This window comes from Pseudoliparis swirei, chromosome 18 (genome assembly GCF_029220125.1).
Source record: "Pseudoliparis swirei isolate HS2019 ecotype Mariana Trench chromosome 18, NWPU_hadal_v1, whole genome shotgun sequence".
Classification (NCBI taxonomy): Eukaryota; Metazoa; Chordata; class Actinopteri; order Perciformes; family Liparidae; genus Pseudoliparis; species Pseudoliparis swirei.
In genome coordinates, this window is record NC_079405.1 from 14,712,689 (window position 1) to 14,732,203 (window position 19,515).

The window sequence follows — 19,515 nt, forward strand, 5'->3', positions numbered from 1 at the left end:
ATCTACATCCAATATCGACTCTAGATATAACGTCACGCACGCCCATCTTCTTGTGAAGATATCTAATGTCATTTGTAATTTTGCAGTCATTTTTTCCATTGTATGGACCTGGTTTAATCTCTGTCTCCACTGAGTTATGGTTGGTGGTTTTGCATCTTTCCAGTTCAGAGTTATTGTTTTTCTGGCAATCATTAAAAGTATGCGGAGAATATACCTCAGATTGGTGTCCCCTAAATCTCTTGGAATAGACCAGACCCCACATATATTAATGGGTCTGAGGGTACCTCCACTTCAATGATTCTATTGATTTCTTTTTTTATATTTTTCCAAAAACCTTTGACTACTGGGCAGTCCCAAAAGATATGCGTGTGATCTCCTATTCTTCCACATTTTCTCCAGCATAATGGAGCTGAAGGATCCTTCACATATGAAGAGATTACAAGAGGTGTATTAAAATATCTGACTTTTAGTTTCCAATCAAATTCTTTCCATAATTGGCTATTGATTCCTTTATGACATTTGTTGCAGATCTTCCCATGTTGCATCTTCAATTATAACATTTAATTCCAATTCCCACTTTTCCTTGATGTTCAATGTATTTTGTGTTTTGTCAGCTGTAAGCCTTCTATATATGTGGGAGACGTAGTTTTTAGTTGGAAAGCCATTTTCTGCTATACTAATAAAATAGTCTTCCATTACATTAGGTTTTTTTTTTACTAACTGTTTTTATGGTTTGTAATGTAGTGTCTCATTTGAAGGTATCTATACAGGTCCTTTGATGGAAGTGTATACTGTTCTTGCAGCTGAGAAAATGATTTGAGTTCTGTTCCATCAAATAATTGGTTGATGGTTTTAAGGCCTTTTACAGCCCACTGTCTAAATCCACCATCCCATATCGAGGGAGGGAATTCTATGTTGCCTACAAGTGGCATAGCCCTTGAGAGTGAGCTGGGTCCTTCAAGCTTCTTTTTAATTATTGTCCAAATCTTCAGTGTGTGTTTTATCCATTCGTTTTTTATTTTTATTTTGTTAAATGATTTGATATCAATAAAAGGCAATGTTGATATAGATATACCCTTAGCTGTGCTCTGTTCTATCTGGGTCCATCCTGTCTCCTGGTCATTTCCAATCCATGCCACTATAGCCGTTAGTTGTGCTGCCCAGTAATATAGTTTCAGGTTTGGTAGGCCGAGACCTCCTTTTTCTTTGGGTAGAAGCAGTGTTTTCAGTCTTATTCTGGGTTTCTTATTCTGCCAGATGAATTTTGAGATTAGTTTATTTAACATATTGAAGATGGAAACTGGTACTGCCACTGGTAGAGACTGAAACAAAAAGAGGAGTCTGGGTAACACATTCATTTTCACCGTCTCCGCTCGACCAAACAATGAAAGAGGGAGAATTTGCCAACGTGTCAGGTCATTTTTTATTTGTTTGATTAACTTATTGTAATTGGCATCAAACAGCTGTGTGAAGCTAGGCGTAATATTAATTCCCAAATATCGAAATCCTTGTTTAGACCAGTGAAAGGAAACATCCTCATTCAACTGTGTGGGCCAGATTCCAGATATCATCATCGCCTCTGATTTGTTTTCATTAATTTTATACCCTGATACTGAGCCGTATTTGTGCAGACACTGCATAAGTGCAGGAATGGAGAGAAGAGGGTTTTTTATAAAAAGCAAAATGTCATCTGCAAACAGAGCTATTTTATGGTCTGTTCCGCTTTCGTCCACTATTCCTTGAATTTGTAAATTTTGGCGTATAGCTTCTGCAAGAGGTTCAATACTAAGTACAAAGAGGATGGGTGACAGTGAATCCCCCTGTCTCACACCCCTCTCCACCTTAACAAATTCTGAGCAGTGACCATTCACTCTGACTCTTGATCTTGGGTCTCTATACAACAAGTTGATCCAGCTAACAAATTCTTCGCCGAATCCCATCTCTATCAATGTTTGTTCCAGGAATAACCAGTCAACTCTATCAAATGCCTTTTCGGCATCTAAGCCGAGAAGCATTGCATGTTGTCCGTCTCTTGACGCTATTGATTGTAAATTTAGGGCTTTTCTTATGTTGTTTGTTCCTTGACGGCCTAGGATGAATCCAGTTTGGTCTGGTTTTATTAATTTTGTTATATATTTTTGTGTTCTGGCCGCCAGAATGGACGTCAGGATTTTATAGTCTACACATAAGAGGCTTATTGGGCGGTAACTGGTGCACTGCAAGGGATCTTTTCTTTCTTTATGTAGGACCGTAATGATGGCTTCAGACCATGATTTCGGTGGATCTCTCATTTTTAGTACATAATTATATATTTTGCATAATATAGGAGTGAGGTCGTTCACAAAGGCTTTGTAATATTCTCCAGTGAATCCATCTGTTCCTGGTGATTTGTTGTTTTTTAGTTTACCAATGGTTTCTTTAATTTCATCTTGTGTGATGGGATCTACTAATTTAGTTGCTTCCTCATTTGACATTTTGGTCATTTTGAGGGGTTTCAAAAACTCTTCTATTTTTTCTTTCTTTGATTCTTGTTCTTGACTCTTATATAATTGTTTGTAATATTTTGCAAAGGCATCTGATATTTCCTTAGGGTCAGTTTCCAGACAGTTAGATTCAGGGTTTTTAACTTTAGGTATTGCACGGTTAGATTGTGTTTTTTGGAGTTGGAAAGCCAGCAACCTGCTAGCTTTATTTCCCATTTCGTAGTAGTTTCTGTTGATATACCTGAGAGCTCCTTCTGCCTTATATGATAGTGCCTCGTCCAATTGTAACCTAACTTCCTTGAGCATTTTTAATGTATCCTCTTTTCTATGCATCTTGTGTTCTCTCTCTAATCTTTTTAATTCACGCTCCAGATCTTGTTGTTTCGCTAGTCTTTGTTTCTTGATCCTGGATCCTATAGCAATAATGTTACCTCTTATTGTGGCCTTTCCTGCATCCCATAATATTGAGGGAGAAACATTACCATCATCATTTATGGAGAAGTACTCAGATAGACCGGATTGTATTTCTAGTTTGGTTTGAGTGTCTGCCAACAATGAGACGTTGATCCTCCAATATCTAAAGTGATTCTCTAGACGGAAATTGTAATTGGTTCAATTGTGCATTCTTTTACTCGATGTATATCTCTCTTTGACATGCAGAAATAGTCAATCCTGGAATAGCTCCCATGTACATGGGACATGAATGTGAAGTCTTTCTCCCCAGGGTGAAGATTTCGCCAGACGTCCACTAGGCCTAGCTCCTTCAACATATCTGATAAGTCCTTAGACATTCTAGACTGGGGTCTTATTATTGCTGGTAATCTATCTAATTTGGCATTGAGTGTACAATTAAAGTCTCCTCCTATAATTGTAATCCCTTCACCTTTGTCTGCCACTAGGGCTGCAATTTTTTTAAAGAATATGTATAATGTTTTAACAGTCATTAATAGCATCTTCTATACTAGCTGCAGCAGAAATTCAATGGCAAACTCCATCTTTGGAATCTCATTTTGTCGGCTCAAGTTAAATATATGCAATGCGATGAAGGTGTGCAACTGTGTTGCTCAAAATGCATGAGATGTACTGATAAAAAAATGCTGAGTACATGTTTTAGAGTCGAGGAATAATAATGCAGTTTAAATGTGTGTCTTTCTCTGTGCAGCATTTGTTTTGACTGCAAACCTGATCAGAGAACATGATGACAGCCCTCAGTGGGATTAAGCAGATGAAATAACAGCACTAACAGTTATAAATGTCTTCTTGTCTTTGTTCAGTTGAAGGACAAAGCCGGCCCCAGTCTGATGACGACCGTTGCCATGCCTGTCTTCAGCACAAAGAATGAAACGGTGAGTGAGGGAGTCGATAAATCTCTCGCAACATCTTTGGCTCGTAACCCCTGATAAATAAATCTTACCGATGGCTTCTCGTCACTCTCAGTGCATCAGTTGTTAGTAGTTCCACCAAAGAGACATGTATCCTCTTAACTTCTCACTTGGGTTCCATTTTAAAAAGTTCTGAGAACCAAAGCGGCAAGATGACATGATGATTGGAGAAAAGTACAGAATATATTATAAATGTGTGCATTTTGTTTTTGCCATTATTGTTTATCTTTAACATTAACCATCTCTCTAAAACTTCAGATTTATCTTGTGATCCTTTGTAAGGCCAGACCCTGAGTAAACTACCTAACTGTATATAAAATGGTTAGACTAGCTACCCCTTGATCAGCTGTGACAGTAAAATGCTACTTACACATTGATGAATCACTATTATATAATATTATGTATCGATGGCCGAAGTGCAAAACTTCCCATCTGAAAATGTTACTTTTTCGAGAATATAATAGAAAATAGTTGTTTTCTTGCAGATTGTTATTAATTAAGGACACCCAATATACAGAATACAAATACAAAAAGAAAAATACACAAAGTGCAAATAAGAGGTTCTAGAATATGAGTACTTCTTTCACAACCGTGAATATTCATACAGATTTATTCTAAAACAGTGCATGTGTGTTTTTAATCTCTTTGTGCAGAAGAACCAGGGTATTCTGTTGGGAGTCGTGGGAACAGACATCCCTCTGCAGGAGCTGATGAAGCTCATCCCTAAACATATGGTACAATCAGCTGTTCTTGTACTTTTGCACTCTGAATTCTGAAATAATATGCATTTGTCTTGTTTTTGAATTTCTTCCATGTGTCTCTGACTTTGTGTCTCTAGTTAGGAATCCATGGGTACGCATTTGCGATCACAAACAATGGCTACATTCTGAGTCATCCGGACCTCAGACCTTTGGTAACTCAGTTTCTTAACATTACTTTTTCACCAGGAAAGTCTCACAGCATTCCCTGACTTTTCCCTGTTTTCCTTATTTTGTTCATGCAATTCTTTAAATATCAGAAATGATGAACTGAAAGCATCCGTTAACGAGGGCACACGGAGAGAAATGTGTTGTCGGAGGCTAAATGGGCTCGTATAGTCTGTAATCCCAACCTTTTCCTTTGATGTATGCATGCAGGGATAAAGGCCACACATAGGGCTGGCTGGCCTGAGATTTCCCAGAGGTAACTTAACACTCGCTGGCAGAGACCACAGCCGCTCGCCCTGGGTTCGCTGGTTCCTCAGGAGCTATGGCTGTGCTAGTGGATCTGTGTGTGCCAGTGTTAGTGCTATTCCTCTCTGTGCAACTGTGTGTGTTGGTCTGTGTTGTATTCTTGTGAGTGTGTTCTTGTGGCTAAAACTGTGCTGTGGTCGTAGTCATTGACTTGTTGTTTCTTGTGGACCAGACGACGTACAGAAGCAGAGTTTGACATGTTAATGACAGTTTAATGCATTGATATAGACTTCCTGTCAATCATGTTCATCATTTTTAATTTACCTGACAGTGTTAACTTCACAGACGATTTGTTGAATAATTACACAGCAAAACCTCCATAACAAGACTTTGACATTGAAACACAGAAGACAGATTACAGTGAAGCTTTTCTAAATGGATGTGTTTCTTTAATATGAAGCTTGTAAATTAGAAAATGATGTGTCACATGAGTTCACCGTTGGTCAGTTTAGAGCAGCAGACATGTTTGAGCAGCGGTGAGTCCAAATAGAACGTCACTACACAAAGTCGATCATTTGTGTGTATTTTGTGCTCCTGTGTGCAGTATCAGGATGGTCAGAAGAGGAGAAAGCCCAACTACAGCAGCGTGGATCTCTCTGAGGTGGAATGGGAAGACAAAGATGATGTTGTAAGTGTCTAACTCCTAAAGATTTTATAGAAGTCATTATTCAGTGTACAACATGAAACTCCGGATGTACTTTGTTCTACATTCGACAAATTGCCTTGGTTTCACAATGTCATTGGACTGCATGTTCACTAGTTTTTCCCCTGAATGATTTATTATTTCAAATGAACTTCAAGAATCATCAAAGTATGACTCTGCTTTCAGGATAGTGAAATGTCAGTCACACAGGCTGCTGGATCAATGACCCGGACTCAACTCCTCTGCCCCATGTGCCTCTTTGTGTCATTTATCTTTCAGCTACGCAACGCAATGGTGAACAGGAGAACAGGGACGTTCTCCATGGAGGTGAAGAGGACGGTGGATAGAGGGGTGAGGCTGCAGATAAAGATGTTCAGTGTCTCTTTATCAGATCTTCTCTTTGTTGTCTCTAGAACTCAAAGAGTAAAATCGCATATGCTCTATTTTTTCTGCTCTTTTTAGAGGCGTGTGCTGAAGATGCACAACGACTATTACTACACGGATATCAAAGGAACCCCATTCAGGTGGAGGAAAAAGTGTCATTACATCCCTAAAGCAACCTTCTGTCAGTTTATTGAGTTGAATTGAATTGAACTGTCTCGGTTACAGTTAAACGTACAAACATTCCCTCCTCTGTTTGTGTCCCCAGTGTCGGAGTGGCTCTTTCCAGAGGTCATGGAAAGTACTTCTTCAGAGGAAATGTATCCGTTGAAGCCGGTATGTCACTCTGTCATAAATGTAATTTACTCTGTTATTAACTAAAGCCTGAATACAGTGAGACGCATGTCCCTGTGACGGGGCTTATTGTATCAGTCTACTCAGGCTGGCATTGCTGAAGCGTTACTGACTTGAGTTTTTCAGGGCTCCGTGATCTGGAACAGCCAGATGTCGCCCTGGCAGACGAATGGTAAGGCTGGGGTTGTGGGAGTAGTCATTCATGCGTTATGTAGGTTATCCCTCTGTGTTCATCAGGGATGTTGAGGGCTGTGATGTAACAGCGGGGCTCTGTTTGGAACACAGGACTTACTGCAACACAGAGGAGCAGCATGAGCACCGTCATCTGACCCAGATTCAAGCCATCAAGCTCTTCATGACGGGCCGCAGAACCCACCTCAAATGTAAGAGACATCTGAGTCCCACTGTAATAAACTATAATACACAGAGCCTGTTTTAATCCACAATGACTTTCTAATTATCATGTGAAGAGTGAATATAATAAATAATGGTTACAAAAGAGATGTATGGGTCTTTTGACAACCCTCTGCAGGTGACAGAGAGCTCATCCAGGAGGTGTTATTTGATGCTGTGGTCACCGCTCCACTGGAGGCCTACTGGACCGGACTGGCCCTCAACAAGTCAGAGTAAGAACATGTTGGTCCTGCTTTATGTTCTCTTTTCAAGTTTACTTACAAGTGTTAGTAAGTCATTAATGAAGGAGTCTGTTAGCGTTTTCTAAGAAGCCAACATTGAATATTTGTGAGTCATCTGTAATTATAAATGTTTGCAAATCATTTATGATATGTTCTTATAATAGTCAATCAAGTCTGCATTGGTTAATGGTAATACGTTGCCATGATCAAGAAGAAGAAATACCAGCCTAAGGGATTATCTACAACCTGGCAACTCAAACATTATTCTTTAATGTTTCTTTAATTTAATGGCTTGTTATTACTGATGTTCAAATCATCATTAACCACTAACAAGACCATTCTTTAATAAGCATTGCTTTTTACTAAGTGGCACCCACATTCTTGTGTAGGAGTGAGGATAACACGAAGGGAATGTACAGGAATGTAACGTTAGGAGGTACACTTTATTTATTTAAATACAACTTCTGAAATCAAACTCTCAAATGAGAGAAAGCTTCCTCAAATCACCTTTCAGAGTAATCAACAGCAAATCGGAATCAGTGCATGAATACATCGATAAAGTAAATATATAAAAACTGTAAAGACGACACGTGTCATTGTTAAATTGTGTTCAGACATCAGTCAGGAACATTAAGGAAAAGCGTTAAAAATGTGTTTTACTGCTCTGCATTATACCAACAGGAACTCAGACAAGGGAGTGGAGATCGCCTTCCTGGGCACACGCACCGGCCTGTCGAGGACCAACCTGTTTGTTCCCGCCGATCAGCTCTCCAATCAGTGAGTCCTGCTGCTCAACATCTCTCTCGCTGTTACTTACAGCCCAGGGCCTGATGGATCTAACCCTTTGCTCCTCTCTACACTTTCATCCTGCGTGCTTCCTCAGAGATTTCCTGACAGCCGAGGACAAGGAGGGTGTGTTTAATGCTGATCACTTCCCTCTGTGGTACAAGCGAGCTGCAGAGCAGGTCACCGGCACGTTTCTCTACTCTGTCCCCTTCGGCACAGGTAACCAGAGATTTAAGATACTAGCTCGAGGGTGCAGGACAAAATTAAAGTTCCCTGAGTCCAAACAAAACTGCACTGTCCATTTTAATATATATAATATATAATATATTCAACTATCGAGCAACATTATGTGAAATCCTTTTTGGAAACGCATTTGGTGGCTTTAGTTATTCAGATTTTAAGCATCTGAATCAGTCTTTTTGTGTGTCCCTCTTTCTGTTATGGGCTGTGGTTTTTACTGGTTTCCACTGATAGGATGTGCAGCACAGCACACCTCCCTCACAGCTGTATGCCGTTCACATTCAGTCTGCAGAGGATGGAGAACTCAGCTTCATTCTTCAGGACATTTACCACCTTTCCTCTGTTAATGATGACTGCAGCCACTCATAACCTTTAATTCTCCTATCAAAGCACCAATTTCAAAATTATTGGAGTCATCTGGATGTCGAAAAAGCTCTGACCAGACTTTGCTGTAATGTAATGGACTGGTACTGCGGATTCTTTTCAGCCTGCCAACTGCTGAGTAAAGGACACCATCTAGTGAGCAGAGCGTGTAATCTGAATATTATCTGCTCTTTCTTCTTTAGCTTTCGATAATAAGAGTGTGGTTTTGGCCAGTACAGCAATTCAACTCCTCGACGACAGAAAGTCTCCAATCGTTGCAGGTAAACCCCTCTAAACCATCTTCATCACTATCTTAATCTTGAAACTTATTGTTGTATATTGTGCAGTCTTGTATGTGCTTGGTTTTGTGCTCAGCTGTAGGGATCCAGATGAAGCTTGAGTTCTTTCAGAGGAAGTTCTGGACGGCCTGCAGACAGGTAACTACACAACAACTACTGCAGTGTTTTACAACAACATGAGTCCCCTGGTCAGCTGTGAAGCTGATCTACTTATTCTACTTGTTCTCAGTGCACAGCTCTGGATGGAAAATGTAGCATTAGCTGCGATCACGCGGTAAGAGAAGTCACATGACTCATACTTCTCATTTATTTTCAGGTTATTTTGTGAACATAATCTTTTTATTCGCCCCTCTGACAGGACATTAACTGTTATCTTATTGACAACAATGCCTTCATTCTTGTCACAGAGGAGCAATCTCAGGTACTGTGTGCATGTTTGTGAGTGCATGTTTACATCTGAATAAAAGTTAAAATAATGTAAACACCTAAACACATGATCCCCTTTACCTCAACTGCTCCAGTTGCCCTTAAAGTTTTCCCACAAGTCTTGAGAATATATGTAGAGCAACATGGGGTTCTTCCAAATAAGATAGCTCAAATATCTGGAGGGAAGAAGGATGAAATATAGGAGGAAGACAATAAATGTATTTTTATTTTTCACTTTAAAACATCAGAAACTCACTAATGTTTAGATTGGATAATAAAAAACACGGACTAACAAGATGGCTTTTTATCCTAAAAATAAATACCAGAGTCTCTGCTGCTGCAATTTGTCTGTGAAGGTTTTTTAACAAATCTGTAATTACAACTTACTTAGTTACTTACTAAGAAAGTCTTTTCTTCAGAGGATGTTGTCATTATGTTGTGTTAAGCTGTGTGTCCGTGTGCCGTGACATAACTTCTCTCTCAGACTGGGCTCTTCTTTGGAGAGGTGGAGGGTGCTGTAATGAACAAACTTCTCCAAATGGGGTCCTTCAAAAGGTTTGAGAAACAGCTTAGCATTTCTCTGAGTCCTGAACTTAGACAGTATACCTGAATTGAAATGCATGTTTGTATAAGCATCATATTTGATGGTTGTTACAACCTCTACTTTGTTTTTGCAGGATCCCGCTGTATGATTACCAGGCCTTCTGCAGAGACTACGCTCGGAGCAGCGACAGTGCACGCACTCTATCAGATGTAAGAAACAAGCGATATTTACATCTACATTTGTACAACCCCAGTGGTCAAAATGAACTCCGACATTTAAACAACCTAAAAAATAATGTAATTTCATTTCAGATTCTAACATCATCTTGTTTCTCTCTTTCAGCCTTTTACTGTTGTTAAGTGGCTCCTGGCTGAACTTGTCATGTAAGTATACCACGACATTTTAACAAGGTGTACATTACATTATTCCATACATTACATGATATGAAGTTGATAATGTGTCTTATTAAAAGGAGTATATTGTTAAATAAAAACAAAAAGTTGATAACTAATGCATCTACATATTACATCCTATCCTGTGTCCTAACAGTACCTCATTACTCAGCATGTCAACCAGTAACAAGACAAATATTTCATAGTTGCTTGCTACTCCTTATTGTGCTTAAATAGCAAAACATATTTTTAAAAATTCTAATTAGCTATATATTGCTTTTGGAAAGAGGTAGTTTGCAATGAATCAATACTCATATTAACTGCTATTAATAAGTACTTTCTTGTAACAGTTTTCTGCTAGAATTTAACCTGTACAGCTGGTGGAACGTGGATCTTTCAGTTAAAGGTAACTGGAGTTGATGATCGTGACAGGCATATATGTGTGTGAGAAAGTGAGGTGAATGTGTCAGAGAGTATGAGAGGGAACAGTAGAGGGCTTCGCTTTTTTTCTGTGGCTTTGTCAACTTACTGCAGATCAATCTCTCACACAATCAGCTCAGCGATTTCGGCATAAAAACGCGATGGTGCCGTGTGACACAGAATACCCTGCCTTTGTCTCTGAACGCACCATCAAGGAAACGACCGGCAACATTGACTGTGAAGACTGTATCAGGTACTGCGTCAGGCCAACAGTCGACACAGTGAATCACTAAATAATCACTTCCCTTTGAAACTGGAGATGTTCAATCTGCTTCAAATCACATAACTTAATTCTAGTGTCTGTCTCTATTTGGGCCGCAGGTCTTTTGTCATACAGCAGATTCCCAGCAGCAACCTCTTCATGGTTGTTGTGGACAATAAGTGTGACTGCAGCAGTTCTCCAGTAACCATGGATCCCATCGAGATCATGTATATCCTTTGTTGGGGAAACGCGGATGTTTGATATGTAGAAGCAGATGCAGATAGTAGATCATACAAATACTTATTATTTAGGTTTAATGTTTGACTACTAAAGTTGAGTGAGGGATACTCTGAGCTTATACACATGTTCAGTTGATGTATTTACACCCTTGACTCCTTTGAACACAACGAGTCACTAAAATGTGACAGACTGAAGTTTCAGAAGGACAGAAAGAAGCCTGAATCGTGTCATCCTTTCCACCCTGAGGTATGAGGATGTATGTGTGTCTGAATACAAGCATGTGACTACGTGTAGCCTCCAGTTATACAATGAGGTTGATACAGGAGCACAGAGGTAGTCACTGCTTCCTTCCGGCCAAGACATAGAGACAGTTCTTGTCATTTTTTACTCGGAACAGAGCCAGGCTAGCCGTATGCTCTTGCATCCAGTCTGTATTCTCATCCTGTTCAACTGCAATGAAACAATAAGTCATTTGTCAGGATTATATAAAGGTAACAGTTGACTCCATAAATATTGTCAATCCATCACACATAAACCCAAATCACACATCAACCATGAAGCAAGTTGAGCACTTCAGTGAATTCTCACACTGAGAAAGTAATAAGCTCCATGGTATTGGAAGACAGACAAGTTATGCATGATTGGATTATAACATCACAACACACCATGTCATTTCAGCCTCTCACAACATGAGTCTCACATTTCTACTTTTGGCCATCATTCACATTGGTAATCATACTATTGTAACACCATACAAAACGTTGATATTTGGGAACGCTGTGAAAATGTTGAAAAAGAAGTCCAAAGTGGCAAGTCATACAGGTTGTCAATACATAATAATACATATATAATAATAAATAAACCCTGAGGTTATTTGGATGTAAAAAATAAGGTGTATTGACAAAATCACCAAAAGAAGAACTCACTGCCTCAACTCTCATATACCAAACTTAGACACACTCTGCAACGAGTGATTATTAACAATATTTCAGGAGGGTTTCATTTTGGTTTTATGTTGAAATAAAGTGGTAAACTGGCTAAACTGTTGGCTTGTTTCCAACTTGTTTAACAACAACAACAGTTTACATAGTAGCCACTACTGTCTTTCTCAGACAAAACAAAGGTACCACCCTGTTAATATTCATTAATTGACCTTGAACAGATCTGTATCACAAATGACTGTCTCCTGCAGGAAAATGCCATGGAGTGTGGTTCAGCAACACGCCTCTCCAGTCCTCTCACAGCAGCTCTGCTCCCTCTGATAGCAGCGACCGTCAGCAGGTGACCGTTAGCAGCAGAACTGGACATCAGTAAGGACTCAATCAACAAGAAGATGCTTTAAACACATAGAGAACATGGCCTATCAGAAATGAATTTGCTCATACCTCTGCAACAGGCAACGCTCTACTAACAAAATATAATGTATATGTAGAACTGAGACTCACATCCTTATTGCAGAAAACATTAGCGATGTGGCGCAGCAATAGTAAATGAGATTAGTGGGAGTGCTTGGTGACTTTGCTCTGAGCATTGAACATAATGCCACTGACAGTTTGCCATATTGTATTGAATGTGTGCTGAAATTAAATAAGAGAAATAAATACATATGGCAACAGTAAAAACAAGGCATTTCTTGTCAAAGTATAAAACAAGTCCTTTGTGCAAAGGATGATAGTAAGATATCAAATATGTTTGTTTCATTGTTATAAGGAATATATTGAAGGAATGTAAAATGCTCTTTTGTTTTGTGAAAAGAATGCAGAGCCGTCTTAATTGTTGGCAGTATAAATTGCTAAAAAAGAGCTGACAGTCATAGTTTTCTTTCTTCAAGTATTTTATTTTGTGTCTCAATTATTTTTGGTGTCTGTAATAACATGGGTCATGTCAAATAGCTGAGAGACAACGGGAAATTAGAACTTGCTTTTATTTATCTTCCAGTTTCTTTTTTCAGACGCGCTAAAGATGCATGAAGAAGATCACATAATGTCACATCGATATAAACAGACATCGTTTGTTAAGGTGACAATACTCTTAACCTCATGTTTGAGAAAGCTGATCAATAAAAACAAAGACATATTTTCCTTCCTTTATTTAAACTGTGTGTTATTTTCTAAAGTGTGTGTGTGTGTGTATGTTTGACAACGTGGTGGTGATGCTGGTATGTGCGATACATTAAAAATCAGTTTGGACCCCACGCTGTGCTGAAAATGACATTACACTAGGTTTACTTTAAGAACAGTTTGAAGGCAGTCTGCTTTCTCTGTGCAGTATTAAACTGTGTGTGTGTGTGTGTGTGTGTGTGTGTGTGTGTGTGTGTGTGTGTGTGTGTGTGTGTGTGTGTGTGTGTGTGTGTGTGTGTGTGTGTGTGTGTGTGTGTGTTTCAGTGTGGCTGCACGGTGCTGTACGCCATCCCCTTCAGGGCTGATGCAGCTGGCTCCTAATAGATGGTGCAGTAGAGATAGTTTGTGTCAAACTAGCATCCATCAACTGTAGCATCCATTAATGTGTATGGCAAATTAAAACTGTCACTCATGTCAGACTAATATTCTCATTTTGTGACTCCCGCCACCTTTTCACTTCCTCCAAACTTTTCTCCTGTGAAAAACACACTAAGTCTGTCGCCTATATCAAATAATAAATCTCTGAATGAAAATAAGTCTTCGGTCCAGCTGATTGAATTTAAGAATGTGAAGGCCACACCATTGGACATTACCTATTATCACAAAATAAACTGTTCAGAGAACAAATCGGTGTCATCTCTTCAGGTGCAGTATTTTATTCACATGTGAAAAATAGTTCGACCCAAGCAAAGGAGAACATTTTTGTCTCCCACACAACACAGTTCAGTTGAGTTTATTTTGTATAGTTTACTATCACAAATTACAGATTGTACACATCCCAGGACATCACATCGGATAAGGAAACACTCATCAGCAGGGCCATGGCAGGAGGCAGGAGGTATCTCGAAAGAGGCCAGAACAATGAGGTCAGCCTCAGCCCAGCATTTAGTGAGCGCAGCTCTCTAGTGGGGCAATATGGTACTACAAGCACCTTAAGATATGACGGAGCATCACCAATCAAGCTTCTTAGGTAAGGAGAAGAATTGTAAATGTGATTCTTGATTTTACGGGGAGCCAGTCCAGAGCAGCGAATGCAGGAGTAATGTGATATCTTTACTTAGTTTTAATGACCACATGAGCTGCAGCATTCTGGATCAAGTGGAGGGACTCAAGAGACTTGTTAGAGCAGCCTTATAATATAGAATCGCAGTAATCTAGTCTTAAAGTAACAAATGTGTGAACATGTTTTTCTGCATCACTTTGAGACAATATGTGCCCAATTTCTTAAATGTTACGAAGATGAAAAAATGCGGTCCTTAAGATTTGCTTAACGTGGGAGTTGAAGTGCTGATCAAAGATAACAACGAGATTCTTTACAGTGGTGTTGGATGCCAGGGCAATGCCATCGACAGAAACCACATCACCGGATAATGGATCTCTGAGGTGTTCTGGGCCGAGTAAAGAGATCTATTTTTAGGGCCAGGAGAACAAACACTCAAACCTTGTGCACAGCCACAAACATTAACACCACACAGTAACTTGTCTTAGCATTTACATGCAATAATAACAATCTTTAGTCTACCTGCTATTTCATCTGGATTCAAAGGAGTTTCTGCTCAAGGTACCAAAACATATGAACGTTAAAACTATATATTGTTTTCCTTTGTACTGGGGATACAAATATTAATCCGTAAAGTAGGCAGTATGGTTGGATTATGAGCCAATGGGCCCCTAGTGTTTTTTGTCATTTTGCGTCTATTTGTAGTTCCTTTGTGTCTCTTTGTCATCATGTTGTGTCTCTCTGTGGTTGGTTTGCCCCTTTTCATAGTGAGTATGTTTTGGAGTTGTGTTGGTCTTTTTGTATATCTTTGTATTTGTTTCTTCCTGGTTAGTGCGTGTTACTTTGAGTGACGTCATGTAGGTGAAGGCCAGGGGGGCCCTGACACTGCGTCATGCATGTCCATCACACACTATATTATACAAGATAAAACTACGAGTGTTACTTGGTCAACTATGGGCCAGGGAGGCAGGAGGTCGGCCCATGAGACAAGAGGCATGGCAAAGGTGGCAGGGCCAATGGGCCAATGGGTCAGAACCTCAGGACCTTGAGGCCTGACGCAAGGCGAAGGAGGCAGGGCCAAAGAGGCAGGAGGCCAGGCCAAGGCAATGAAACAGGGACAAGGGGGCAGGGGGCAGGAGCCAGGACCGGCTACAGACACAGCCAGGAAAGAAGCCAAATTAGCAATGTGCAATAAAGAGATGTGTATGTGTTCAGAAGGAGCAAAGGAGGAGAGAGAAAGAGGAGAGAGACAAGCAGCCAATCAGAACCTGGACGTGACGCTGTAAGCATGTTGACTCATTTACAGCTGCTGTGCTGCTGGTATCTTATTTCAGCTGTTTTAGCTTTTATTCTTCATTGCAAGTTACCTGCTGTACATGCAGACTGTTGCTAGTTGTGCTTAAGCACCCTGTTCTAATTAACCTGCATGCATTTACAAATAAATAGTAAAAACTGTGACGTGTAAGTATATACTATATATTCAGGTAGAGGAAATACAATTTTTACATCTTTGCTAAATGAATAGCAGCACTAAAATAGATTTCACATTTATGTGATGATATAAGATATCAGTGACTGACCTTTTGCTCTCATGAAAACACAATAACTTATTTTTTTACACTTCAACGTACACAGAATGATGAATTGGATGCTTGCAAGGAAACATTTACCCACGAGTGCACAATAATCTTTATGATTATATATTAGCTCATGACAAACTCATTGGTTCGTCCACCACTTCCTGATCATTTTTGTATAAGTTTACTATAATTTATTTTAAAGGAAAAGGTATTGACCTAGGTTTGCAAAAGTGGGATTTGACTCTGGCACGTTCAAAGAATTAAAAACTGCCTTAACAAGGGGGATGAATTAAGAGTCTTGAGGGCTTTCATTTAGCCTAATGAGTAGCACCTGGTGCTGATTTGATTCACCTGGTCTCGTTTTACCGGAAGCAGCTGCATAAAGACAGAGCCTAGCGGTGTCTACTCTCAGACCTCGGGTTGTCTTCTGCTCTTGAATTCTCAGCCATGCCTCCTAAAAAGCTCACAGCAGACTCCGCTGAGCCGCCCATGCCGTCCCCCAGCGATGCCCCGGTGGAAGTGAAAAAATCAGGTCTGCTTGTTTTTCATGTAACCAGAGAACGTGACATGTAAGCCTTTCATGTTTGACCCTGTCGGTTTGCTCTCTAGGTGCTGCGTCACTGCGGAAACTTGCAACTCATCCCACCACAACAATAATGGTGAAAGAAGCACTGAAAGTGTTGGACTCACGCAAAGGGCTATCCTCCCAAGCCATTCAGAGTTATATCAAACAAACATACCCCTCTGTGGATTTGGTGCGGTTGAAGAACTTGGTCCGTACGGCCCTGAAGAAAGGACTTGAGACCGGCACGCTGGTGCGGCCTGCCAACTCCAAAGTCACCACGGGGGCAACTGGAAAATTTAGGGTAAGATATCTAAATACAGGTCAAATCGGGTCAAACTATTTTAATTAGGGCTGTGAAACGATTAAAAATTTTAATCGGGTTAATCACAGGTTTTTGTGGATTAATCATGATTAATCACATATTACCGATATTCTCGGTATATTTTATGAGAACATAGAGATTTATGACAAAAGATGGATATATACATTTATACATTCTTCTATACAATGGTGCTGCAACTCAGCAGTTATTTAGCAGTTTTCTTCCATATGGAAAATTAATACATCTTCATCCTAAACAGAATGTTTAACCCTCCTGTTACCTTTCGGGTCAATTTGACCCCGTTTAATGTCGGTGTTCTTTGGGGTCAATTTGACCCCAGGCTGTTTTTCACTGTCAAACATATCAGAAATATAAACTTTTTTATTTATTTAAAGGGCTATTTAGGTAGTCAACAAACAAACATAAAGTACCTCACACTTGAACTTGGGAAACAATATTAATTCTAATAATTTTCTGGAGGTTTTAATTGCTGGGGTCAAATTGACCCCGAGGGTAAAATATGTTAGTAAATGTAAAGGTAACAGGGTTAGGGTTAAACAGAGCATTTTTCTCTTGTTTGTCAACCATTAACTCCACCATGATACAATCTAAAGGTGGACATATTGACAAGTGACTTTTTTTTTGCTCGGTCCCGATGCGCGCGCACGGAGCTCTGTGGCGCGCCAGACGGAGATCGGTAAGTGTTAACGCAACGCGTAGAGACAGAGATGACATGCTGCTGTGGAGATACGATCAACAACAGACGTTTAGTTTAATAAAAGAACAAAGACGTGCTATAGAGAACATGTCAGGGGCGGGCCAATCTTTTTAATGTCATGCGATCTACCGACACTACGCCGCGATCGACTGGCAGGTCGCGATCGACGTGTTGAGACCCTGATCTACAGGAAGTAAAAGTCGTAACAAGGTTTCTGGAGGTGAACCTGCGGAAGGATCATTACCGATGAACAGACCGTCTGCATGAGAGCGGACAGAGTTCAGATTGAAGTGGTGTATTGGAAGCTCATTTTGCAAGTGACTTTTTTTTCGTCCCAACGACCAACAACAGACGGATTGGAAGCTCATTCTGCGCATGCGTTAAATGCGTTTTAAAAAAATAACTAGTTAAACCTGTAATTGGATTAACTGAGTCAACGTGTTATTTTTCACAGCACTAATTTTAATTGCTCTTTTTTTGTTCTAACTAGCTTGCACCAAAAGTGAAGGAGGTAAAGCCCAAAACTGAGAATGTGGATCCCAATGTGGAAAAAGTACCCAAAGCAACCAAGGATGGAGCCAAGAAGCCCACGAAAGCAGGTATGAAAAAACTAATGTCTAGAACCGCTATTATTATAAGCAATGTTAAGAGGTCTGGTTTTTAATGGCCTGTAATTTCCTTAAGGTGTCACCAAAAGGAAGGATGCTGCCACTGAAGAGGACGAGTCAAAGGAGGTGAGGCGATGTTTGTCTGCTCTGTGTTGCAGTTACTAGCTTGTCATTGTATTGCAGTCTGTTTTCCTTGCACATATTGTTGACAGTCATCAGCTCTGAAGCAAACTACAGAAACTGAGGCATTAAAGTGTGTAAATGGAATATGTTTGTCTTTGACACTTTCATACAGTGGCTGAGCATATGCTCTTCCACTGCAATATCCTGCCAACAATTCGGTACTATCAAATGACTAGGAATGACTTTTTTAACTTAAATGTGTCTGGGGACTGCTTGGACTTATGACTGAACTATAAACATGATGGCCTTTGTTTAGGAGCCCAACCCTCCAAAAAGGTCTAAGAAAGTAAAGGAAGCTGCAACCGCAGAGCCAACTACCTCAAAGGTTGCTCCAGCAAAGAAGCCAAAGGCAAGAAAAACTGTAGAGAAGGAGGATGATGACGAGGGAGCCAAAACGACAGTGGAAAAGGCTACCAAGGAGGCAAAGGCTACCAAGGAGGCTACCAAGGAGGCTACCAAGGAGGCTACCAAGGAGGCTACCAAGGAGGCTACCAAGGAGACAAAGGCAGGAAAGGCATCTAAGAGCAAGGCTGCTAAAGCAAGTGTTGACGCCCCTGCTGCTAAAGCAACTGGGAAACGAGGGAGGAAGACTGCTGAATAAATGTACAATTGACTGTTTTTATGTTTTGCAATAAAAATTATTTTTAGAACTCTAGTGTGCTTTCTACTCTGCATTTTGAGGAAGATGCAATGTCTTGTGCTTGTGTCTGCCGATATACAGTCGTGTAGCTTAAGTATAGGATGCTAGATTGTCTTTTGCACAAGATTGCTGAAGCGATACTAGTGATGTTTGACTAGTGGTATTGACTGACCCCTTCATGAGGAGAACTCCTTTGGCTACTATGACGTCACTGCATCCATTGAGGGAACAGCAGCATTGAAAGTGTAGCTGCATGTTCATCAGGGGCTTGCTGCAGTGGCTACACACTGGCATGACCAGCAGCACATTGCTTCGAGTCCTTTCTGTTGCGTTTCCAGACCATCAAGATGCACCGCCTGCTGTTCCTGCTCTTGGATGGACATGTTTGCCTACAGCACCTCCTACAGGATGGAGGCAGAACTGTCAGTGAAGGTGCTCTCATGACCAAGTCAGCTCAGTCATGTGCTATTGGGGCTGGGGTTACACCCCTCTGTGCAATGTCAAACATTGCACAGTATTTTGGAATACTACCCCAGATATTCATTTAGGTATAAACGGCATTCAATGTTGGCAATAAAACTAGACTATCACAAAAGGACCTTTAGGATGGGCTTACTTTGAGGTAAGAATCTGAGCATGACACCCCGGCAGGTTCGCTCCGCTCGGCAACAGCCAACCGACTTGTGACTCCGTCACT

The 19,515-nt window shown here is 40.3% G+C and overlaps 2 protein-coding genes across 2 annotated transcripts in view; both read left to right on the forward strand.

The window, feature by feature from the left end:
* The window catches only part of cacna2d3 (calcium channel, voltage dependent, alpha2/delta subunit 3), a 38,589-nt gene extending 25,422 nt beyond the window's left edge, over positions 1–13,167 (forward strand). The window contains exons 16-39 of the mRNA XM_056438521.1: positions 3,758–3,829; positions 4,519–4,599; positions 4,704–4,778; positions 5,642–5,725; positions 6,020–6,091; positions 6,203–6,264; positions 6,390–6,457; positions 6,602–6,647; positions 6,761–6,858; positions 7,008–7,101; positions 7,792–7,887; positions 7,994–8,115; positions 8,703–8,780; positions 8,875–8,936; positions 9,028–9,072; positions 9,157–9,219; positions 9,709–9,779; positions 9,902–9,977; positions 10,111–10,151; positions 10,511–10,566; positions 10,716–10,833; positions 10,962–11,071; positions 11,246–11,328; positions 12,275–13,167. Of these exons, the coding sequence (XP_056294496.1) occupies positions 3,758–3,829; positions 4,519–4,599; positions 4,704–4,778; positions 5,642–5,725; positions 6,020–6,091; positions 6,203–6,264; positions 6,390–6,457; positions 6,602–6,647; positions 6,761–6,858; positions 7,008–7,101; positions 7,792–7,887; positions 7,994–8,115; positions 8,703–8,780; positions 8,875–8,936; positions 9,028–9,072; positions 9,157–9,219; positions 9,709–9,779; positions 9,902–9,977; positions 10,111–10,151; positions 10,511–10,566; positions 10,716–10,833; positions 10,962–11,071; positions 11,246–11,328; positions 12,275–12,367 (1,866 nt within the window). The 3' untranslated portion in view covers positions 12,368–13,167. The remainder of the gene's footprint in view (positions 1–3,757; positions 3,830–4,518; positions 4,600–4,703; positions 4,779–5,641; positions 5,726–6,019; positions 6,092–6,202; positions 6,265–6,389; positions 6,458–6,601; positions 6,648–6,760; positions 6,859–7,007; positions 7,102–7,791; positions 7,888–7,993; positions 8,116–8,702; positions 8,781–8,874; positions 8,937–9,027; positions 9,073–9,156; positions 9,220–9,708; positions 9,780–9,901; positions 9,978–10,110; positions 10,152–10,510; positions 10,567–10,715; positions 10,834–10,961; positions 11,072–11,245; positions 11,329–12,274) is intronic.
* Positions 13,168–16,031: 2,864 nt separating this feature from the next.
* LOC130208891 (protein B4) lies at positions 16,032–18,779 on the forward strand. The gene is made up of 6 exons (XM_056438285.1): positions 16,032–16,314; positions 16,392–16,648; positions 17,878–17,986; positions 18,072–18,121; positions 18,435–18,539; positions 18,618–18,779. Exons 1-6 carry the CDS (start codon positions 16,230–16,232, stop codon positions 18,777–18,779), a joined length of 768 nt encoding a protein of 255 aa, XP_056294260.1. The 5' UTR covers positions 16,032–16,229.
* Positions 18,780–19,515: the final 736 nt, after the last annotated feature.

What these genes read in the sequence shown, in the direction of transcription:
- LOC130208891 (XM_056438285.1), top strand. Translation starts at nt 16,230, where the DNA reads ATGCCTCCTAAAAAGCTCACAGCAGACTCCGCTGAGCCGCCCATGCCG. An exon ending in GGTGGAAGTGAAAAAATCAG is followed by an intron (nt 16,315 to 16,391) that starts GTCTGCTTGTTT and finishes TTTGCTCTCTAG; the next exon opens with GTGCTGCGTCACTGCGGAAA. An exon ending in CAAGAAGCCCACGAAAGCAG is followed by an intron (nt 17,987 to 18,071) that starts GTATGAAAAAAC and finishes AATTTCCTTAAG; the next exon opens with GTGTCACCAAAAGGAAGGAT.